The sequence below is a fragment of the Aphis gossypii genome, chromosome X (genome assembly GCF_020184175.1).
Source record: "Aphis gossypii isolate Hap1 chromosome X, ASM2018417v2, whole genome shotgun sequence".
Classification (NCBI taxonomy): domain Eukaryota; kingdom Metazoa; phylum Arthropoda; class Insecta; order Hemiptera; family Aphididae; genus Aphis; species Aphis gossypii.
In genome coordinates this window covers 51,318,017-51,342,248 of record NC_065533.1, presented here as the reverse complement: position 1 = coordinate 51,342,248, position 24,232 = coordinate 51,318,017, and the positions used below count along the sequence as shown (strand labels likewise).

Genomic DNA, 24,232 nt, shown 5'->3' with positions numbered 1-24,232 from the left:
CCACTGTTATCCACAAATTTATGATTCTTTTTATTTTTTAAACCGGTAGGAAATCAAAGCGGTGCCCCAGTCGTGCGATCTTAAACTTACATAATATTATGTTATGACGTTGTAATCGTTCGCGATCGGTGTTTATTTAGTCCATGAGTAGTGCAATATATACCTTTTAACTTTTAAGTATACCTACATTATAATATGTACGAATGTATAACATTATCATATAGGTTCAATATAATTCGCAGTTGGTAACTTTACACAGAAAAAAAATTCACGGTGTGTATACTTGGGCAATTGGGCGTATTTTATTTTATTCGTTGAATAATATGGTTATAAATCGAATGACGAAGTATACATGCAGACAAATGTCGCAGTTAGTTATGCGATTTATTTACTATTATTATTGCAAGTTACTTTTTATATCCGGTCGTTGGTGCGCGTATACCTCTTTACGTGAAAAGTTCGTACATTGTACTTATATCAGTATACCTATATATTATTATATTGTACCTATATCTCAATATTACAAACGAGTTTTTTTGACGAATTTATTTCTCAAAAACCATGGAATTTTATCACGATTTACTTACCTATTAAAACTACCATTATGTTATTTAATGAAAATTGAAAATAATAATATATTATGTTCAACTTGATTATACTTGTGTAGTTGTGTGGTATATACTTATACCAGATTGTACTTATGCACTTGTTCATAGTCTATTAAAATGTATAGAATGAAAACATATATGCTATCAATACGTATCACATTACTTAAGCGTCTGTAATTTGTAATTGTCTCAATTGCTATATAAACTAATAACATATTATCAATTTAATTTAATTTAATTTCACAACAAAAATATTTGCTTTAATAGCCAATACTTTATATATTAAAAACTATTAACTAACGTTATCTGAAGAAAAAAAGGAAGGAACTATACAAACACGTTATCCGCTTAAATAATACCATTTAATTGTTTAATTGTTAATTTTTTTTTATATTTTTTTAATTGTTTTATTTTATTAAACTATATTATTACTAAAAATAACACAAAATGAACATAGATTATAGATTATTTGAAGATAGTACAGTTTTGGTTAAATTATAATTTTTTTTTTTATAAAATGTCATGTATAAATGATAAGAATTTTATTCATTTTATTATTAATTAGAATATTATCATCATGTAAAAATGATTATAAATTAAATTACCATTAGCCAATTATTAAAACTATGTATTTTGATCAATTACTGTTTTATATATTATCAGATCGTGTACCGGAATAATAAATAATTATATCCCAAGAATACCTGTAAGAATTAATTATTTGTTGAGATTTTATATTATTTATTTTCCCAGCAATGATTACAATAAATTGTTGTAAATCAAAATGAAAATACAAATTTTTAATAATTAATAATTGTGTATAGCATTCTTAATAAAGGATTCAATATAGAATACCTAATTATAATTAATAAATATATAAATATGTAGGTATCTCTAGTTCTAGTACTTAGTACATTTTTACAATAAATCTATTTCCAATATTTTTATTAACAAGTAATATACTATGTATTATTATATTATGAGTAGTAATAACTATTTGATTAGTTCCAAATTTATAATTCTAAATGGAATCAATAGATAGGTACTTAAATCGATAAATTATAATGAAATCTTCTAACTGGATGTACCCATTCGCGTGTTTTCATTCAACGATTAATGAATTTTTGTCAGTAACCAACCCAACACGCACACGATGAACACCACTTGTTTATACATAGAAAATATGCAATAAAAACATATACCTTTAGGTATATATTTAAATATACCTACACCTAATGGTTACATTTGATAACGGACTCGTCAAATCTATTACAGTCTACTATTCTAACATGATTAATTATACTTTTCAGTTTTCAGTATATTTTATACATACGTTTTTTTAGGTTTTATACAAATGCAAAATATAGTAAAGTTTATTATTTTCAAAATATTAATTTTGACACGATCTTTCTAGTTTTCTACATTTCAATACTTTGTAATAAGTAGCTTTATATAAACAATAATTGTTATATAAAACGCAAACTATATACATAGGTATATAGTAATTAAATCACCTATTTTATATTTGATGATAGAAGTAAATAATAATGACGATGTCGTTTTAGAAATACTTTAGCCTTGTCATACCTTACAAAAAATAGCATTAAGTACTTGGAATACTAATTTAACGTATAGAATCGATTGTTGTCGTAGTCTTCCGGATTATAAATAGTTGATTATTAAGATATTAATATTTCAATCACAATTTCAAAATGCTATTGTGGAAAACGTAGGTATAGTATAATGTCAAGTACAATATATATTATAATATATAATATCATAATAAAATTAATGAGGTAACAATACTCATCGATTTTAAATGATTTATAATTTAATTTTACATTTTTTGTTTTATGCCATAGAATTATACTTTCAAATCGTTTTATAAATTCATTAAAATTTAGAAATATATTTGAAAAATCGACGAATCGTTTTTTTTTTGAAATTCTATAAGTTAAATCGTATTATATTTAATTATTAATTGACAATAGTATTAAATTTCGTTTGTCTTTTTTGCATCTCTACTTCAATTGTTATTTTTTTAGGATATGGTTCATTTGTCAAAGTAACCACATAATATTTCATAGATATAATCTGAACATTGTTACCTAACTGTCAAATGGTAAGATTTATATATACCTTTAAAGTTTAAATAGTAACTACCTACTCAATTTTTTTCTGTGTTGCTGTACTTTTTTGTGTTGTCATAAATGCATATTGTAATAATTATTAACAATAAGTATATCCGGAACCTGTATTGTAAAATCGAGTTAAATACAAATTAACTATGAAGTACATGAGTAAGTTTTTAAACATAACTTGGTTTCACATTATACGAAATAAATACATTTATAAGAACATAAATTTAGCGATGTATAGGTATAGGTATGTTATGATTATAAAGTAATATTACTTAAAAATAAATGTGGAGTTATTATTAGATTCCATTTAAAATATGATTGATTTAAATCAAAAACTGATCAATTTTAATTAAAACATTGCAAAAATAATTTAATATTCATTACGATTTAGGAATGCCATATAATTTAAGTTAACTATTCCAGTTAAATATAACTTTCACTTAAAAACTTTTTACTATATTTCCATGTACCTATTTACTTTATTGAGTATAATTTTCTAGATTTATCAAAGTTAAAATAAAAATATGTATTTACATATTTTATTTATCCAGGTAAATATACAACACTAATACAAAATATATAAACTTTATAAACATGATATTTTTTATAATTAATTTAATACATTCGTGATATTATTTTTAAATATAGTCGCAAGGAAGAATATTAAATTGGTATGTATACTAACACTTTAAAATCGTACATTTAGTATATTTTATTAGTACTGTGTATAACTAATATTTACGTATTTAATTCTAGCTAGATATTTTTGCAGTTTGTATTACGTGATTCACTAACTTGGTTATCGTGGTTAGATTATATTATAAAATATTAAATAAAATTTCCAAGGTTCAGATCACCACACGTTTAATTAATTTATTATGTTTTTGTACATTGTTACGTAGGTATATTATGTTTTGTATGATAAAAACTTTTGGTACAGCATAATTAATTGTACCTACTGTATTTGAAACAGTTTGATTAGCATAATATTTTACGTGTAATAATAATTTATTGTTCTATGGGCGATAGGTATCATATGATTTATATATACTTTATAATTAAACAACTATCATAAAATAAGACTTCATATGCAATTCATAAAAACTTTTCACAGATATATTTTTAATCACGTATTTTTAACACGAGGGAATTAAAGAATTTATATAAGTTGAAACTTAAATAATATTTATTCATGTTGATACTTAATATGTTTAGGGATTTTGAAAATTATATTTTTATGATAAATATCTATATTATATATTATATATATATATATGAAATATAATAAGTAGGTAATTTAAATTATGGTTTGTTTTTACTAGTTCTACTTTAAACATTTTACAAATCCTTTAATCTTATCAATCCTAATAATAAGTCTCTAACAAGCACTTGATTTAAGTTCACGATTTTCTTTTTTACTTATTTTAGGTTTTATTTAACTATTTGATAAAATTTTAATAGTTATGAGTTGTTGTAGTGTTGTACACAAATGTATATAGACGAATCTTGTATAGTAATCTGTGGTTAGCTAGTATAAATTTAATTTTTATTCACAACTATAATTTCTAACATACCGGGGAAAAAATAAGGATGTATGACATTCATAATCTTTACCCTTTTCTTTATTTTGAAAAAGGATACCAGTGTTTAATTATTGTCGATTTCAAAACAATGAAAATTATCATTTTTTAAACTATATTAATTATTACTGAGCTTTCTTCAAAATTGTTGCATAGTTATTAGCAGTATTTACTTAGAATGGTGGGTTATTAAAATTTAAAGATTATTTAATACTTAAAATATCAGCTAGATGATATTTCCAGTTAATAACTAATATAATAAATTGAAACGCTATTTTTTAAGAATATTATAAAATAATTAATAACAAATATGGCTTAGTACATAATATAATACAATTTATAATTTATATATATTATGTATAATACACAAAAAATTATATTTACCCTATTTAACTCTAAATTGTTCCGTTTTCTTATTTATACCCTTTAGGTGTTAAAACCTGTGTTTAGTTCTGACTTGAATTACATTCTTAAACGCGCAACATCTTATTTTCACTAAACGATTGTTCTCTACTCTTTATTTTTGTTTTAACCTCAATAACTATTATTGTAAACATGTAAGATTATAATATTTATAATATAGACTGTGTTAGTAAAATTACCTTATTTTATTAAATTGTTTCATCATATAAAAGGAATTGAATATTAACATAATTATTTCAAATAATATTTATTATATATTTTTATACTATATTTTTTTTCTTAATAATCTCATTGAACAAATAAAATGAAATATATTAAATAATATGTTTGTCAATACATAATTTCAAGAATATTTTTCGTCGAAATATCTATTTATGTACAATTGATAAAATGTTTTACTAATTAATGTTGTTAACAACTACAGTACTTATTGTTAATAATTAATAAATGTTAAAAATGTAATATAAAATTCGTTCAATTGTATACTGATGATCATACAAGTATATAATTTTAGACGATAACGACTAATATGACTTATGAGCTTGGTATCAGACCTTGAATTAGCATATAATACTACCCAATTATGAATACGAATGACTAAAAAATAAAAAAATAACAAAGACATTAGTAATAATTTAAAAACCCTAATGTTTCTTTTGAATTCAGTCAAAATAAATAATTTACTAACTCTGCAATTTTTTTTTTATTCAATATAGGTATACGTTTGGAATGAGTTACTAATTTGGGAAATGCAAAAAATGTATAAATATTCATTATAAAAATTTCAAATACGAACCATGGTCAAACAGTATTTGAAAAAAATTTTGAAGTAGGCATACCTGTAACTCATGAGTATTTTTTTTTTTTAAATATGACCAATGCTTACATTGAAACTACATTTTTTTTATGAAACTGAGTTTTAATAAGAATCTTTAAACGTGTCCAATAGACTATAGTAAAATAACACTAATTCGTGATAAATATTCTAAAAAATTAACATTTAGAAAACAATTGAATAAGAAATTACCACCTAACTTTTTCAAACTAATTCTTTATTTTATGTGTAGAAAATTTAATATGCCCGGACAACTCTCTGTGTGGCCCGTATGCCTTTTCAGTGTCAATAAACCAGAAATTGGACGCGTCAAGAATTCTCATACTTCCTCAAAAAGGTATTTTTTTAATTTTTGACTACACTTCATTGTTTTTGGAAAATAATTTTTCTGTATTCAGATAATATTTATTCTCTCTAATGCTTAAAATCAAATACAAAGTTAAATCATTTTTCAAACTTATATTTTAAATACCCGAAAAGTACAATTTGAAAAATGCTTTTTAACACAGCGTGCATGGTATTTAAGTTGATCAAAATACTAAATTAGAACTATGCAATGAATAAAATATTTGTTTTTAACCGCTTAATTAAAAAAAAACATGTCAATAAAATTATACAATAGAATACTAATTCTTTACTTTTAAACATATTAAAACATTTTAATTTTTGGACGTGTTTCGGTTTAATGTTTAGTTATTATTTAGTTATAGGTTCGAAATAATTATAAAAAATGTTTACACATTTTATAAATCATTTGTATTTTACATTATGAAACATAAGTATAAAAATGAATATAATGAGATCATGGCTACGTGTATAGGTACTTGCATCAACTTAATTTTGAGTACCTAAATCTCTGATTGGTGATTATTAAACATTCGTCGTATTTCGGATTATTAAATTTATTTTTTTATTAGATTTTCACTGATGCAATCAGATATATACCTAATATATATAGGTACACAGTCGTTAATATTAATATATTCTAGAAACACGCGTGTATAACAGTGATATTTATGTATATTTATTTATATTGTTTATGTTCTTGTGTATTTTATGAATACATACATAGATATTATATTTATACTCCCTTACCCGATTCACAACTAACGTATATACTATAAACATTCTGATCATCGCTTTATGATATTTTTTTCTTAATGTTATTTTTATATTATATAAATGTCCTAATTGAAGAAATACATAATTCTAATATGTAAAATTGTGAATATATTCAAAGCAATAAACTTCAATGAAAAAAAATATATAATACTTTTAAATTTGCATTGGATGTACGCATTTTAACCAGTTTCTGGAGTATAAATCTTCTTAAATTTGGTAAATTTGGTATACACTCAGGATTCAGCTATAGGCTATATAATGTAACTTAGTCTCGTGATGAGTTGTGAATACATTACAAACTACATTAATAACGCACGTTTTTATACGATAGCTTATTACCTTCACGAAAACCAAATAATATATTTACATAATAATTAATATATCCCAATAAATTATTGTTTCAATTTGGTAATCAGTAATCACATGTATTCGAAAAATGTAATATTAATTGTTTATTTTAAGAATTATAAAGCATTTCACATTATTTGACTGGTGTTAAGCTATTATTTTTCATGATACAATTAAAATTTATTATCATTTGTTCAGTTGATAATTTGTTCTATTTACTATATTATTTATTGAATGCCGATTTATAGCTGTTAGTATTATAATTTATAACAAATAACAGCCGTTAAAATATGATGACTTATACCATTTATAATGTATATAATGTATTATAATATTATACTATAGCAAAATTAATATTTTATTTACAATCAGATTGTCTCGATCTAGATAAAAACAGAAATAAACATTAGTTTGCTTTTTGAATAATATATACATAGTTAATATCTGCACATTCGATCTGGTACCTACCGTAAAAATTACTCAATATATCCAAATAAAATAAATAATAATGACATTGGTCCATTGATCATGCTTAAAATTGTTTTACTACCTAGGTATATTATTAATGATTTTTGTAAAAAATATTGATGATTATCTTTATTGCCGTTCGTGATTTTAAAATTTAATTATACTACAACGATTTTTTTAAAGTATTTTATCTCCATTGTTCTACTACGAATCTCGATAAACAAGTGCTATTAACAATGCAAGTAGAAAATAATATATGTAGAATGGACGAGTATAAATAAGTAGATAGATATTAAGTACCAACAAATCAACTACTATATTAATAATAATAATAGATTAAGATAAATAAATTTTGTGAGAATATTATATCCAGAAGATTATAGTAAATTGTATTAATTAATAATATTATAATATTATATTTATTAATTTTCTTAGATTTACGATTGTTTGTTGCTATCGTAGATATTTTATTTTTTTCCTCAAATTAGATATTCTACTTTTCCCACCGTTTTAAAAATTTAACAACCTCATTATTTGCACTGTAACTATAAACTATTCTAACATAATATAGTTTTATATGAACTTACGTAATAAGTCCTATTAATTTATTATTATTATTTAACTATTACATTAAACATTTATATGTTTATTGAGCTCCTTGAATATTAACCGGATCTATTACATGCATATAATATGTGTATAATGTATATACGTACGTCATACTAAATACAGTAACAATTTCTTCTAGTTTGAAAAAATGTGCTGGTAAAAAATATTCTACTCGTATATTGCATGGTAAAATATTATAAGGAATGCAAATAAAAAAGTATTAAATATTTATACAGCCAACAAGTTTAATATAAAATGTGAGGTACCTCTATTCAATTATTAAATCCATATGTAGGTGCTAAAATAATAATTATTAATTACTATTTACTAATAAGTAATAAGTATGCGGTGTCATTACGTATCATTTTAAAATCATATGCACATTCCTCAAATTCATAAAAATAATTCACAAAAGATTTGTATCATTTCTATAATTTATTGGTTGCCAAGCAATAAGTATGAATTCTTAGATGATTATTGTTATTTTCTAAGAAGTTTCTATGATATTTTGTTTTAATGCATACATAAAAACAAATATGAATGGTTTTTTAAAATTCAAAATTCTTATATGTTATAAGTCACTGATACGTCACAATATTCTATATACATAAACACCATAGTTTTAAATGTTTACTTATAATCCTAGTTCTCAACTTTATATTAAGGCTTACACATAAAATATCCAAAATATGAATTACTCAAAATCTGAGAAATGTGTTTGTAATCGTTAAATAATCAATCTTCGTGTTTTATTTAGTAGAAAATTATTCCCCGAATTCACACAATCGTGTAAATTTAATAACCATTTATATTATACATAATACATATAACTATATAAGTATATAGGTGCACGATTACGCATGATTTTAATTGCAACGTCACCATAACATTTTTTGCTCTCGTTTTTATTAATTATAAATATGTATTAAATATATTAGTATTTAAATAGTATTTTATAGTAATATTAATTGTGGGATAACGTGATTATTATTTTTGAAAGTATAATAGGTACCTAATGCTGTTAGTAACTTTAGCTTTACCTATAGGTATAGTGTATTTATCTGATTAAATGCATTTTACCAGTAAACCTTAGAATTTGGGAAAATGTTATGAAATAATTTAATCATACATAGCCACATAGACACAATATAACACATTAACATATAGTTAACAATATTTTTAGTTATTATTTTATTAGTATATAATATATTATATATGTTCTAATAATCTATTTAACATATTATTTATCTTATACTTTATTTGCGTAATTAAATATATTAACTTCGACATTTTATAATGCTATTATTACAACGCATATATTGGTATTAAATTTAAGTTTGGATTATTTCATATAAAGTTAAGTACAATAATTAAAAAAATATCTAATTAAAAAGAACGAAATCATAATTCAAAATCAAAATATTTAATTCAATAAATATTGTGTAACAATTATTGGTATCATTTTTTAACTCAATTTCAAACATGCGGGTGCCAGCATCACGAACCCTAACATTTAACAATAACATATTTTTCCAAATTTTTTAATTGTATTGAAGTTATTACGTTTTTTGTATAACAGCAAAATGTTCTATATTCTATTATACAAAACACCATGCACCATAATAATATAATAAATAATAATAGTATATTTGTTATATTAATACATGTTTTTTAAATTCTCTGTGCCTATCTATATGGTAAAATTTTTAAAAACATGGTTTTACAGGCTGGTAGAATCGTTAATCTTTCAAACAAAACACCGAGATGGATTGTTTGATGAAAATTAAACACATTTCTTGGATGTTAAGTAGGTCATAGTCAATAGTCCACACATTTTTGGTATCTTATAGTAACCATTTTGTTTATTACTTTTGAAAAACTTAAACCAATACTAAAGATTAAGAAAATATTTATTTTCTATAATATGTAAAATATGTAGATCGTAAGAATTTGTTTTATATATTATATACATTGTAATACTCCACTAGCCTAACAGAGTTCAGGTGGATAGTTATACATGTATTTTATTCTTTGTATACCTATGTATTTATCACAGGCAAAAATTGAAGTAAAAATAACTTTTTAATCTGCCTTTATTATGCTCGTATAATAAATACATTTGTTGCAATAATTTTTCGTAATAAAAGCTATGATTTCCGCGTTTGTTAAACGCAACCGGATGTATCTAGATATTATGTGTGGTCACGTGCCGAAATAATAGGTTTTGGCGTTTTGCCTGCTTGATGTTTAGTCCGGTCACACGTCACTAGAAACGACTGTATTTGACTTTTAAGCTATTCTAAAATCATTTGAAAATTTATGCGAAATATTTTAATTTTATAAATCTGTAGTAGTTTTATCTTTACTAATAAAAAAAAAAAAAACTATGACACTTTAACACAATGTATGGCATTGTCCTTACATAAATGTTATTATTTTATAATTGAAATAGCTACCTACATCTATACGCTACGTATACAATTGTAAATACTAAATTGTAATTACTAATTAATAGACAGCTGTATGTATGTATATATAGTTTATGTATAGGTACATACTATACATATAATGTTATGTTAAAATTCATCATTACTTTTTTTACTTTTTTGAGTATCTTTTCCACGATTCTGAAAGGATTGAATGCATCTTATACTATACGTATCTGCGAACCATTAATGTTTAACGATTTTTTTCTAAGTTTCATGTTTTCTTCAATAAAATATATAAGTATATGATTTTCAACTTGACCACTATCAAATAATAAAATTGACGTCCATTTTTAGTTATAGTATAGATATCAAGAGTTTTAAGATCTATTAAAAAAAAAGGATTTCAAAGGACATTCTATTTTTTCTGGATGTGCTCTTCATAAAGTCCGTTTTAAAAAAGAAATAATGAGTATATATTTTCGACTACACCTGGCATAATTTGAGAACTGGCATTATTTTTTTAGAGGATTATCAAGTATGTTTTTTTTTCAATGATTTATATAGCTTCGAGTATATTAATGTCTAGAACATGCATATATATACTCTGAAGGACCTTTTGAAATTTACTCACCTCTTATCTGACTTTTACAATTTTCAACTATTTATCTGCAGTAGGTATAATAAGTCGTCTGTCTTACAATTATTCTATACATGTAACTGTTGTGTACTATCTACTAATAAATTCTTATTTTTATTAATTGTTATGAAGGTATTGTATTTTAAGTTATACACAGTTACACAATTACACAGTCCTCGAAAAATACACTGATTTAATATTACGTAAAATAAGTCATGCACAATGAAACATAACGTCGAATATTACTAACTAAACCAATTTTATAAGCCCATGAAATTAAAATATGTACTAATATATATCTACTAGATAGTAGATATAAGTATTAGATACTTATCGTGAAAAATTGAAAATTGTTGTCACTGTTTTAACTTTTGTAGTTTTATTTGTTATCGCGGTTTTAACCGTCGCTTAAACGGTTTCGCTCTTTTTATCTTTAGACCAACGGGTTAGGTAACGATGAACATAACGATAATCTACCGTACATCATATATAGTCGTTAGCGATGCTAAGAAAATATGCTTAAAAGGATTAAGTTTTTCGAGTATAAAATTAGTCTCCTCCCAAAAAAAAAAATATATATATATATATTCCCATTTATAATATAAGCATTTTTAATATATTTATAAAATTATATCATAAAATGATCTATTATTTATTGATAATTAAATCTAACTTCTATATCAGGAATTCCCAACCGGAGTGCCGCGAACTTTATTTAGGGTTCCGCGAAATTATTTGAAATGTATTTACATCTTATTACTTTTATTTATACTTATGCACTGTTAAATAAAATCGAAGTTGTCAATAGGGATTTTTAGAAAATTACTAAGGGTGCTGTGAGTCAAAAAAAGGTTGGGAACCTCTGCTCTATATAGTGAGATTCACCAGATATGACCACCCCTTCTTATACCATATTTAATCTAACAAATGCATTTATTCAAAATCTGATTTTCGAAAATTTCAAGTACACTTACAGACATTTTAAAAGACTATATTTATAACTATAAAAACATTTATATACATATATTAGACATAATATTTATTATTTATATTTAAATAAATATTATTCATGTACATTGTACATACAATATACCTACGTTATTATAAAAAATAATACTCTATGATTAGAATCCTTAGTAATAGGTATTATAAAATATAAAATATATATGTAATGTTTAGTCTATAGCACTAATTATTTGTTGAGTATACTAGTATACTCAGATAATCAGATGTCAAAATATTTTGAAAATCATAAAATTTTAATAATTTTCCAGTAATCTTAGCTCCCGTATCTTTTTAAATCAAAACTTATGCATTTTTATCCTAGTAATTCAAAAAAATTAAGTAACTCTGAATCTTGAAAGAATGATATAGGACATAGGCACTCGTTTAAATTTTTATATATGTAAATATTTTCAGAAATTTATCTCCTTAATAATTTCGATAAATGTGGTTGACATAAATAAAAAAAAAATTATATTTGATAACACAAAGATCCATTAAACTTTCATACGTTATAATAAGATTAAAACGTGCATAAATCAATTTATTAATAGAAAATAGAAGTGAGCAAGAACATGCTTGGTGAATCATTAGCTATGTTTAACTAGTCTAACCGTATAGGTACGTGGAACTATAATCGATCTATCTATTAGATCGAATGTTTTAATATAAGTCATATTTATTCGTTTAAATGATATAATATAGTTCATGATAAACTGATAAAATAGAACCGGGGCTTTAGCCTTTCCAAATAAATATAAAATCAATCTCCGGTTTTGATGTATATATTATTATAATTTATAATATTACGCATACTCGGCGATGTTGCTTTAAATATGTTGAAAAATATCCGCGAAAACGACGTACGGGAGATATAAGAGATATTGCTTCATATTAGTGTATATATATTGACGAACGCGACGGCACCATGACCGCAGGACGTTCGTGTTATATTATATATATATATTATATATCACTATTATTGCGGGTCAGCGGCGACGGTGGTCCTATATTATATGCGAGTCTTCCGTACTACGTAAGTCCGTCGGCCCTCCCTGGTACTCTACCGTCATAAACCACCGCTCTCACCACACACCCTAACTCGACAGCGTAAGCAGAAAACAAATATACGAAAACACGATGCATAGACGTTAAAAACACTATGGGCTTGCACAACCGCAAGTTACTGCATATTATTGATGTCGGTACTAAATAATAATATATTTTACGTAATATACTTACATATCAATAAATGAATATACGAGTACCTACCTATATTTATATGTACATTAGTGTATAATATTGGTATTATTAGGTACACGCTCACAATATATTATATACTACACTCAATCATAATAATATACCTAAAGTAAAATTATTATTAGACTGTATACGGATTACACTATATAATATACATATTATGATGGATGTTGGTGTACAGAGTGATTCACCAATTCACCAAATCCCAATTTTATTTTTTAACACTTCATTTTTTTGGTTCATTTCATTTAAAGGTCATATTATTTTCAATTATTTTACATTTGTATAATCATCGTATGGCCAGCTTCATATCTTCCTAATCCATTATCATTTATTTTAGACCTATTATACAAAAAATAATAACTCACTCAAATTTAAACGTTTTTATTATGATTTGAGGCTAACTAATTTACTGACTTTATTTAAAGTCTTTTTGAAGTGCAGTGCAGTTTGATATATACTCTGGTGTAGCAGAGAGACTCTATAGATGAGGGATGTATTGGAATGCTTGTAGGATACCAATTTGGGATATCTTGGAGATTTGGTTTGCATAGGTTCAAAGAGGTCTAATTGTGGATTTTTAAATAATAATTTTAATGCGTGAGGGAATGAGGCTAATTTTGATTTAAGAACTGGGTGAAGTAAACAGATAAACAACTTAAAGGAAAAAATGGTGAGTAATAAAACAAAAAATTGGTATCGCTAAATTACTACACCCTATGAATGGTATGAGAAATTTAGATATTTTATATATGTAATATGTATACATAGATATTTTGTCCTGAAATAGGTATAGGTATACTTAAAAATCCTAGTTTAAATAAATCTATTATTTTAAAGAAATTAACGAGGTTAGGTCTGAATCACTCTGTATAATATTATAGTATACGAAAGCGTGTTATACAGGCACCTAATATTATTATTTTTCCGATCATAAAATCGACGAAGTTTTATTGTTTTTACCTTCGGTGTAACCGTCGTTGAACCCGAACCGCCTCGCGGAAATAATAATCGCGTAAACGCGTATACCTACACCTGTAATAATATTATGTACGATTATTTATTATTACGATAAATCACAGAATTTCGTCTCGCAATTCTCGCAGTTCGTAACAATATCGTATAGTAACGTAACAACTGCAATGTTATGAGTGTTATATGACGCACAAGGGTCAGACGAGATGATAACTACCATTATACTGTTGTCTATTAATGTATTATAATATATTATAACTATTATAAGGCATAATACGTCTATGCATCATATTATTATTATTAATCTGCCGTGGCGGCCTGCAGCTTACACATCGCAGCTATAGTAACAGTATAATAATTTAACATACTTGGACAAGTTGGACGATCTCTCGAAACTGAAGCGCCGCGTAAGTCTCTCATTATTCGTAAACGAAAAATAACCGGCCGGCGTATATATCATCGTCGTAGGGAATATCAATATTATTAAAAAAATATAGTGTAGATATAGAAAACCGGTTACGCTCGTCCCGGTAGTCGTTATAGTATATTATACATCTCGTCATTAGCGGCGAAGACGAAAACTATAAATTATACAAGGTGATCTACGATTCTACGAATGGTTAATTAGTTATGAACTTATAACTTGTGAGTATTCTAAGTTCAGATGAGCGATTGACGGACCGACGTTTTGCGAGGTACCCAATGCCGACTAGGTACTCCGCTCTCTTAAGCGTTAAATACTTTTAAGTTTTAATTAATTACGACTATCCGTCAGAAATTCAATTTGTAGGTATATATATGACGTATCGAAAACATTCCGAACAAATGTTCTGCTTTGGAAGATGAAATTGTAGAAGTGTATGTTGTAATTCAAAAAAATTAGTTAGCTAAAAAAAAAAACGTTATTTTGCAATGATATCAAATTGTGTAAAAAAAAAAAAAATCTTTTCAAAAAAGTCAAAATTGAGTGTAGAAATCTAAACGGTCACCTTGTATAGGTACCATATAAATAATCTTATACGTATACACCTTAATATCGTTCTACGTAAACACGTCTTATACATGATATGCACGCACGCGATATCTGTACCACAAAACTATAAAACGAAAATGCATAAAATAATAAATAATAGTAATAATATTATAATTTTTTTGGACCTATACATTATTATAATAATATATGTTATTTTAAGCACGTCGCGAAAGGTAATAATTATAACCACGTGAACACACGTACGAGTGCTCCACATAATATTATATTATTATTTCTCGTTTGACTATATATTATTATTATTGATGTGTATGTGTTCGTTATACTCAAGCTTAACACACACTCGTGCACACTGTTCGCCGCCGGTGCCGCGTTCCTTCCGATAATAAAAAAGTCTGCCTCCGCCGCGGCTGATAGCCAATCAATTCCCATCAATTAATTTATCATTGTTTAATCATCATCGTAGTCACCGTGTCCGTGTTAGGCTGTTGCTCTCCGAGCAAATTGATATTAAAACGTTTTTATAATGTACATACGCGCGTATACATTGTATAATTTTATATATTAATTTAATCTGCAGTATAATAATAATAATAATGATATCGTGAACCGTGCTCGGGTCGGACGAGCGCGCGCGCCGAATTAACACACACGAGCCGCCGCCGCCGCTACTTCTTTGTTATGATAAATATTTTTTTAATATTCTACTTATTGTCGCGTTATAATTTGGTTGATTTTATAGGCTTCTGTATAGAACTGATAAAATTTGCATCATTCGATTCGACGAAATAATAGGTAATATACAATAATAATATGTCAATATATTTAATGACAAAAGTTAGTTGTTTATACTCGACGCAGTATATGAACATAAATTATTTTAAACAATAATATTATAATCGCGTATATATGATTCGATAAATGCATTTTAGTAATTAAATTTTTTTCCATTCCATATATTATACTATACCTAGTATAAGAAAAAAATCGGCATATTATTGTTATAACAATATATCAGTATTTCTTTGAAATATTGTGTTCTCCTCACACGATTACCATTGGCCAGCGCATTGTCACTACCTATAGTAGGTAAGTAAATCATAGGTAATATTCGTCTGCGACTCACGATTCACGAACACGACACGAAATACGCGATTTCTTACGAAGAAAACGTTAAAAACATAAAAAAATTTTCTGCGAGATGGTCATCGAAATTCGAAACACGTAAAATCATATTTGTGGAACGAATTTGTTTATCTGATTGCTGCCCATGAATCACTTTGTAGGTACTACGCGAAAAATAATATTCCAATTTATTGTACATATCTCAATAAGCTATTGCTGACGGGGTATTCATACAAATGATTTTATCTATCAACTCTCGAGACATTCATCATCATGTCGTTATTTCTGACTTTTTTCATAAAAAAAAAAAAAAGAAAAAAACCATGGTATTTTCGGCTTTTATTGTATACGTTTGTCGTTCGTCTTCTAACCGGTATTTCGACCACAGTGTTGTTAATTATACAGGGTGATTCACTAAGCATCGTGCTCATTCCTATCTTTCATTTAATAATGAATTTATTCAAATTTGAAGTTTTGGGATTTTTAAAAATATATAATAATTAAGTATTTTCAGATTTGTTGTATTAATTAAAAAGTATTCTGTGGTGATGCAAGTTTGTTTTTTAAATCAGTTTCCCCCTTAATTACTGTAAATTATTTAGTGGATGATTTTATTGAAATGTTTAATGTATATCTCATTGTATAATTCAAAATTCAGTTATTAAAAATTAAAATGATTATACAAAGGATAAAGGATAATCGTCCATAAAGATGGTTTTGCCAAAATATTATCTAAGATCTAATGTTTACTATACTTGGACCAATTTTACAAATTATAAACGTTGATAGATTAATATTAATTTAAAAAAAATTGAAGTCACCATAGCCCCCAAATCTACCAAATCCATTATATTTTAACCCAAAACCTATATTATCGTCAGTATACAAAATTAATTAATTCCAAAACTACTCATTTATATTTTGATACGTCTAAATGATTAGAAAAAATTACAGTTCAAAAGGGCGTTTTAATATAGAAAATAGAAGTTAATATGTCCATACGAAAGTAAAGGAATAGTCCTTACGTATAGTATAAATAATCTCATAAATTTGAAAATAATGTTGTTTTCGCTGCGACAGAACTTACGATATATGCAGTTTTCTGCCGCAACTTGCGTAAGTGTAGTAGACAGGAACGGGTAACCAACTTATAACTATATAATTATATCAAGCAAACTTCTACGAATTAATATATATATAATACAGCAAAATATCAATAATAATTATGATGCGGGCGTCCCCACAGTAGTATAACAATATAACAAAATGGTATAATTAAAAACAATACAATATAATAACAACGATACCGAATAACTCAGCTACCGTAAAGATTTTGGACAACTTATAGAATCAAAGTAGATGAGTATATGATTTTACAATAATATAAAAATAATACCGGACCGACGGACACCACGTGACTTTCCTCCAAGATGGCTAGGACCGGCAAAACTGACACGTCCGTGGCGCCAAAAACTGTATGACCCGTGTGGCTTCTGAGTTCTGGACCTCAGCAACGGCAGCAGAAGATATGTGGCGGTCGGATACCCCACGAACGGGAGTTACCGTATAAGAAGTATCTACCGGGTTCCGACTCGCACACAACACACGGTTAAGGCGCACTTGTGGTGACCACAGTCACGTCGCGAACTCGACAGATGCGAGGTGCAAAGGCAAGTGCCAGTTGACCGCAAAGAAAAAAGCCGGTTCGCGCCGACAATGGCGACGAGTGCGATAAAAACGCACGGCGCGGGGGGCAGAGGGTGCGACAGCTGTTGTCTGTCGGGTAGGTATATATAGGTTATAACACTTGTTTTTAGGCGAAATTCTGCGACAAGCGCGCGAACATTGGCCAGGTTCGAACATCCTCCCCCTTGGGAGGCTTTGCCTCACATTGCTGGACTTCGGCGATGGTAGCAGTGGACCTTGAATACACGGTAGAAGAGCACGGATTGAGTAACGTCTATCTGCTGATCCGATAATTATACACATTTTTTTTTTTTACTAATTTAAACTCAAATACTCATCATACTAACAACATTACAAATAAAATACATAAATAAATAACCTCAGACATAATTCCAGACACCTATAACAATAGTGCCGCTTACATAAATAATACACATTAAATTACATACAGGCACAAGTAATAAATTAATAAATAAATTAGAATAATAGAATAAATATAATAAAAGGATGGTCCCCAAGTAATATGGTCCCCCCAGGTGATTCAGTGAGCACCGTAGGAATAGACAAAACAATAAAAATAATAATAAAAAAAAAAAAATAATAATAATAATAAGTAATGGCGACTGCGGCGACCACCATCAATTCGTGATTACCCGTCGACGGGAAGAAGAACTAGTTTTACCACCGGTCGCGTAATTAACCCGGTACTGGTCAGCACCTTTGCGACACGTACCGTACCGTCATCTCCCGGAGACACCTCCATAACACGACCTAGTCGCCACCTTAGTGGAGCACTGTTATTGTCTATGATAACCACCATATCGTTAACATTAATATTAGGGACATTGTGGGTCCACTTAGGGCGTTCCTGGAGCGTGGTCAAATATTCAGTCGACCATCGTCGCCAAAAGGCCTGGTGACATTGGTCGAGCAATTTCCACCTATCCCGGACATTACGTTTCGCATCGGGAGTCGACCGCGGCGGTACAGCTAGTAATGGCTGACCGATCAGAAAATGACCCGGGGTTAAACACTCTAGGTCTTGAGGGTCGGTAGACGCGGGAGTTAATGGCCGAGAGTTCAACACAGCCTCTATACGAGTCAGCACTGTGGTAAACTCTTCGTACGTAAATGAGTGAACGCCGATGACACGGGTCAACAACCTTTTTGTTGAACGTACCGCTGCCTCCCACAAGCCCCCAAAGTGCGGGGCGCTTGGCGGATTAAGTGCCACTCGCAAGCAGTGCGTGCATTAGCGATGGCTACTTGACCGTCCGTACTATTAACGAGCGCATGTAATTGTTTATTGGCCCCGATAAAATTCGTTCCACAGTCAGTAAACACATCGGTGGGTAATCCCCGTCGAGCAACAAAACGGTCGAACGCGGCCAGAAACGCGTTTGTAGACAGGTCGGATACCACTTCTAAGTGAACAGCTTTTACTGTAAAGCAGACGAAGACCGATACATAAATTTTAACAGTGCGGGACTTTCGGAGTCCAAGCTCGCGCATTTGTAACGGTCCGGCGAAATCAACGCCGACACGAGCGAATGGTCTACACTGTTGCACGCGCGAGGCGGGCAAGTCTGCCATAAACGGTTGGACTGGTCTGGCGTTTAATCGCACACACACATTACAACGAGATAATACTTTATGCAGCACCGACTTGATCGACACTATCCAATATTGTCGTAATATAAGAGCCGCCATTACGCGTGGTCCCGAATGGCATGTTAATCGATGCCATCGCTCACCTATTAACCTAGCGAGGTGTGAATTTTTGGCTAACAGCACCGGGTGTTTACAGTTGTAATTTAACAAGGAGTGCTTAAGGCGACCACCTACGCGTATTACTGTGTCGGTATCAATAAATGGTGACAGTTTGGCCAATGACTTTAGTGACACGCGCGCGGCATGGGACAGTTCACGGCGCAGTACGGCAAAATGAACACGTTGCGATTCTAAAATGATAATACGAGTCGCGTTGTCAAGTTCCAATTTTGATAGGTACACGGATAAGTGTAGAACACGACCGTCGTCCGACTCGGATAGATTATCGGGTGGAAACAAACATGAATTACGTTTACGAAATACGCGAAAGTGACTAATAAAACGGAGAACGCGCGCTGTCACTCGGATTAATCGATCAAATGACGAAAAAGATGCGAACCACTCGACGGGCACATCATCGGCCCGGCCGGCGCAAACAACTGGTCGAGCTTCGGGTAACTCACATATATTTGTCGGCGTAGGACTGGGTTCCCAACTTGACGTATCAGAATAAATAACGGGCGGTCCATGCCAATAAAGTGAAAAATGTACTAGTTCCGACGGCATAAGGCCCCGCGACGCGCAATCGGCGGGGTTATTAGCGGACTCAATCTGATGCCATTGACAATCAGGTAGTAGATTGTGAATTTGGTGTACCCGGTTGGAAACATAAGTTTTGAATGAATCGTGGGGAACCGTTACCCACGATAACACTATGGTCGAATCGGACCAAGCGTGAGTATTGATTATATTTAATTGTGGCGCGAGAATATGACGTAACCGACCTAACCAACGGGCCAGCAGCACGGCTGCATTCAGCTCTAAACGCGGCACAGTTAACGTTTTCACTGGTGCTAATTTGGTCTTTGCTCCAAGAAGAAAAATACATTTATCGGGCGGAGCATCAATGACACGCACGTACGCTACGGCCGCGTACCCGAGCTGCGACGCGTCGCAGAACCCTAATAATAAGCATGGTGATCCTTGTTGCGTATTTACGTACCGCGGTACTCGGATAGTAAGTAACGATGCTAAGTCAGCGACGAAAGCGGCCCATTCCGCGTGGATATCATCAGGTAGTGGCGCATCCCACGTTAACCCACTACACCATGTCCGTTGCATTATGGACTTCGCACGAAAAATTGAGGGCGCGAAAAACCCTAAAGGGTCAAATATACGCGCGACTAGTGACAACAGGCCTCTTTTTGTGAACACCGGCGTTTGGTCAAGACGGAGAGCACAACAAAATTCATCACGATCGGGATGCCACTCGATCCCTAGCATTTTCGTGATATACCCATCGCCTGTGTCGAACGGAAGTGGTCCCGACGCGCGACTATCGGTTGGAATTAAATTTAGAATTGACGGCGTATTGGACGACCACTTTTTTAATTCCATACCGGACATTTTTAAAACGGAGATTAAATTTGATTGGAGTTCGACAGCCTCCTGTTCTGTATCCGCCCCGACACAAATATCATCGACGTACGTTTGACGCTCTAATGCCGCGCGTACCGACACAAAGTTATCGCAATCTTCGGCCGCTATTGCTTTTAACACGCGCAGCGCGAGGAACGGCGCGCAATTTACGCCGTATGTTACAGTATGTAGTTCGTAATCACACAATTTATCATGGGGCGACTCGCGCCACACTATGTGTTGATATTTTCGGTAGGTCGGTAACACAGATATTTGTCTATACATTTTTTCAATATCAGCCGTAAAGGCATGACGGTACAACCGGAAACGCGTAATAATGTCGACAATATCTTGTTGCAATTTTGGACCGGGTGATAAGCAACTATTTAACGACTGCCCGCGATGATTACCCGCTGATGCATCGAACACTACACGTATTTTATTACTATCAACTTCAGGCCGATACACGGCGTGGTGCGGGATATAATACGTTCCCGGCGACGTGGCGATTGACATGTGCCCTAATGATATATAATCGCGCATAAAGTTAATGTACAGTTCTCGGAGTTTTCGGTCTCTCGATAACTTGCGCTCTAAAGACTCGAAACGTCGTACGGCGGTGTCCCGCGAGCCAGCGAAAGCGGTGTCGGATACAGGTACACGGAACGGTAGCGGTACTGAAAACCGACCTGTCGGTAAGCGTGTGAATTGGTCGCGAAAAATAGATTCGCATCGACCCTCGTCAGTAAAACTGTCGGGCGCAGCGATAGGCTCCTCTACATGCCAAAATTTTTCCATCAAACCTTCGATGGATGCCGTAAGAGATACGGGCAGTGAATGGACGGGGCCTATTTCAACATCGGACACCGGGCCGATCACTACCCAACCGAAAATTGAGCTAAACGCGGCGGGTAGACTAGTATCGACGATTATTTTTCTACCGTTCATTACGGACGGGTACACATCACCCCCCAACAATATATCAATAGGGGCGGCGATATTAAATGTAGGATCGGCTAATGCCAAATTTGAAAACCTATCTTTTATAGTAGATGGCAAAGTATTTCGCGGCAGGTCGGCCGTGATCGACGGTAAAACCCATGCATGTACGGCTAATATTGGTTCGATCGCAAACCGAGGTTGAACTGAAAACTCGACGCGGCCTTGGACGTTAACAACAGGAACGCCGCCCAAACCGGTTATCGGCGACGTCCAACGTGCACATTTAAGTCCTAACCGTTCAACACATGACGATGTGATTGCACTAATTTGCGACGCCGAATCGATTAACGCGCGCATCGTTTGGCACTCCCCCGCGCGATCGCGTACATGTACCAAAGCGGTACCCAACACAACGGAACTGGCGCTCGACTGGTGTAACGCGGCAGACGTGCATAACGACGTATCGGACCGCGGAGCTTCGTCCCTATTGTGTTGTTCGGACGGCTGAATATGAACCAGGTAGTGATGCCTGCGATTACAGTGGTGACACCGGGTCTTAGATTTACATTGATTAGACCAATGACCGGCACTAAAGCACATAAAACATAGTTTTTTCTCCTTAGTCCAACGGGTACGCTCATCCACTGACCAGGACTTAAAACGGGGACACGAATCTAGTGAATGAGACTCCGAGCAACATGGACAGGTTTTATTCGGCGCGGCCGTAACTAATGATGCAGCGTGAGACAGCTGTTGCCCTTTATACCGATCTCCCCCCTTGCGCGGTTGATCGCCGTGAAATGGTTTTAATGATGCGGTGCTTTTGTTGGTTTTACTCGACGATTCGCCGACAAGCTCTAGTATAGACACACGCGTCCCAACAAAAGTCAACAGCTCACTCATTGACGGATAGTCGGACGTCACGGTCGATTCGAACAATTTACGGGTGGATATTGGCAAGCGGCGGAATGCTAGCGCGAATAATAAAAATGAGCCGAAGTCCGGAATGTTAAGCGCATTTAATAGCGACACGGACTCGCTGACCTCGCACATAAAATTGGTTAACTCTTGTAGTGACTCTTGAGTGGTCGACGGGATGTTTAACAATTTATCGACTAAAGACGTCGCAACCATTCGCGGGCGATTAAACCTATTTGACAGCGTTGTCCATGCTAACTCGTAGCTATCAGACGCGACCGGTATGCTACGCACTGCTTCCGCGGCTGACCCGCGTAGGCAGCCGATTAGATAATACATTTTATCTATAGGTGTTAGGTTGGACCTACTGTCCACCAACGCCTTAAATCTATCGCGGAAGGTGGGCCAGTACCTGAAATCACCATCGAATTTCGGCAACGGTATCTCCGGCAGACGAGAAGTCGAATTATTGACGCCGGTAGGTGGGGCTGGTGGTTTTGGAACATTACCAGATGTAAAATTTGAATTAATGTACGACATATCGAGGGCATCCGCGCCTTTTGGGATAAGACTATCAGCGATCGCTTTTGATTCGGAAATAAGTGCCCGGACTTCAGCAGGCATACCTGACGAGTACTCGCTCGTCTTGTCGAGTTTTATCAAAAAATCTAAAACCGACTCGTCCTCCAACTTAAACTGAGACCATAACATGTCTAAATCGGTCACGGCAATTAAAAATTGAGGAGCCACGTTAGGTTCACTCGAAACGCGCAACGCTAACCCGTGAACCGATCTTATACTAGCTATCGCATTTGAACGTAATATTTCCGCACGGGCCTTACCACGGGTTAATCGTTCAAGGTCTTTTGTATCAGTCATGATGACGATTTACCTACGATTAGCTACGATCATACGTGAAAATAATGATAATAAAATAATACACG

The 24,232-nt window shown here is 31.2% G+C and overlaps 1 protein-coding gene across 3 annotated transcripts in view; it reads left to right on the top strand.

The window, feature by feature from the left end:
* The window catches only part of LOC114131810 (uncharacterized), a 53,493-nt gene that overhangs the window by 861 nt on the left and 28,400 nt on the right, over nt 1-24,232 (top strand). Inside the window, exons 1-2 of one of the 3 annotated variants that reach the window (XM_050206202.1) lie at nt 5,469-5,581; nt 5,820-5,924. The exons of 1 other annotated variant lie outside the window; for it this stretch is intronic. In XM_050206202.1, the coding sequence (XP_050062159.1) occupies nt 5,550-5,581; nt 5,820-5,924 (137 nt within the window). In that variant the 5' untranslated portion in view covers nt 5,469-5,549. Of the gene's footprint in view, nt 1-5,468; nt 5,582-5,819; nt 5,925-24,232 lie in introns of those variants that run through there. One more of the 3 variants, XM_050206203.1, reaches the window with a different exon arrangement.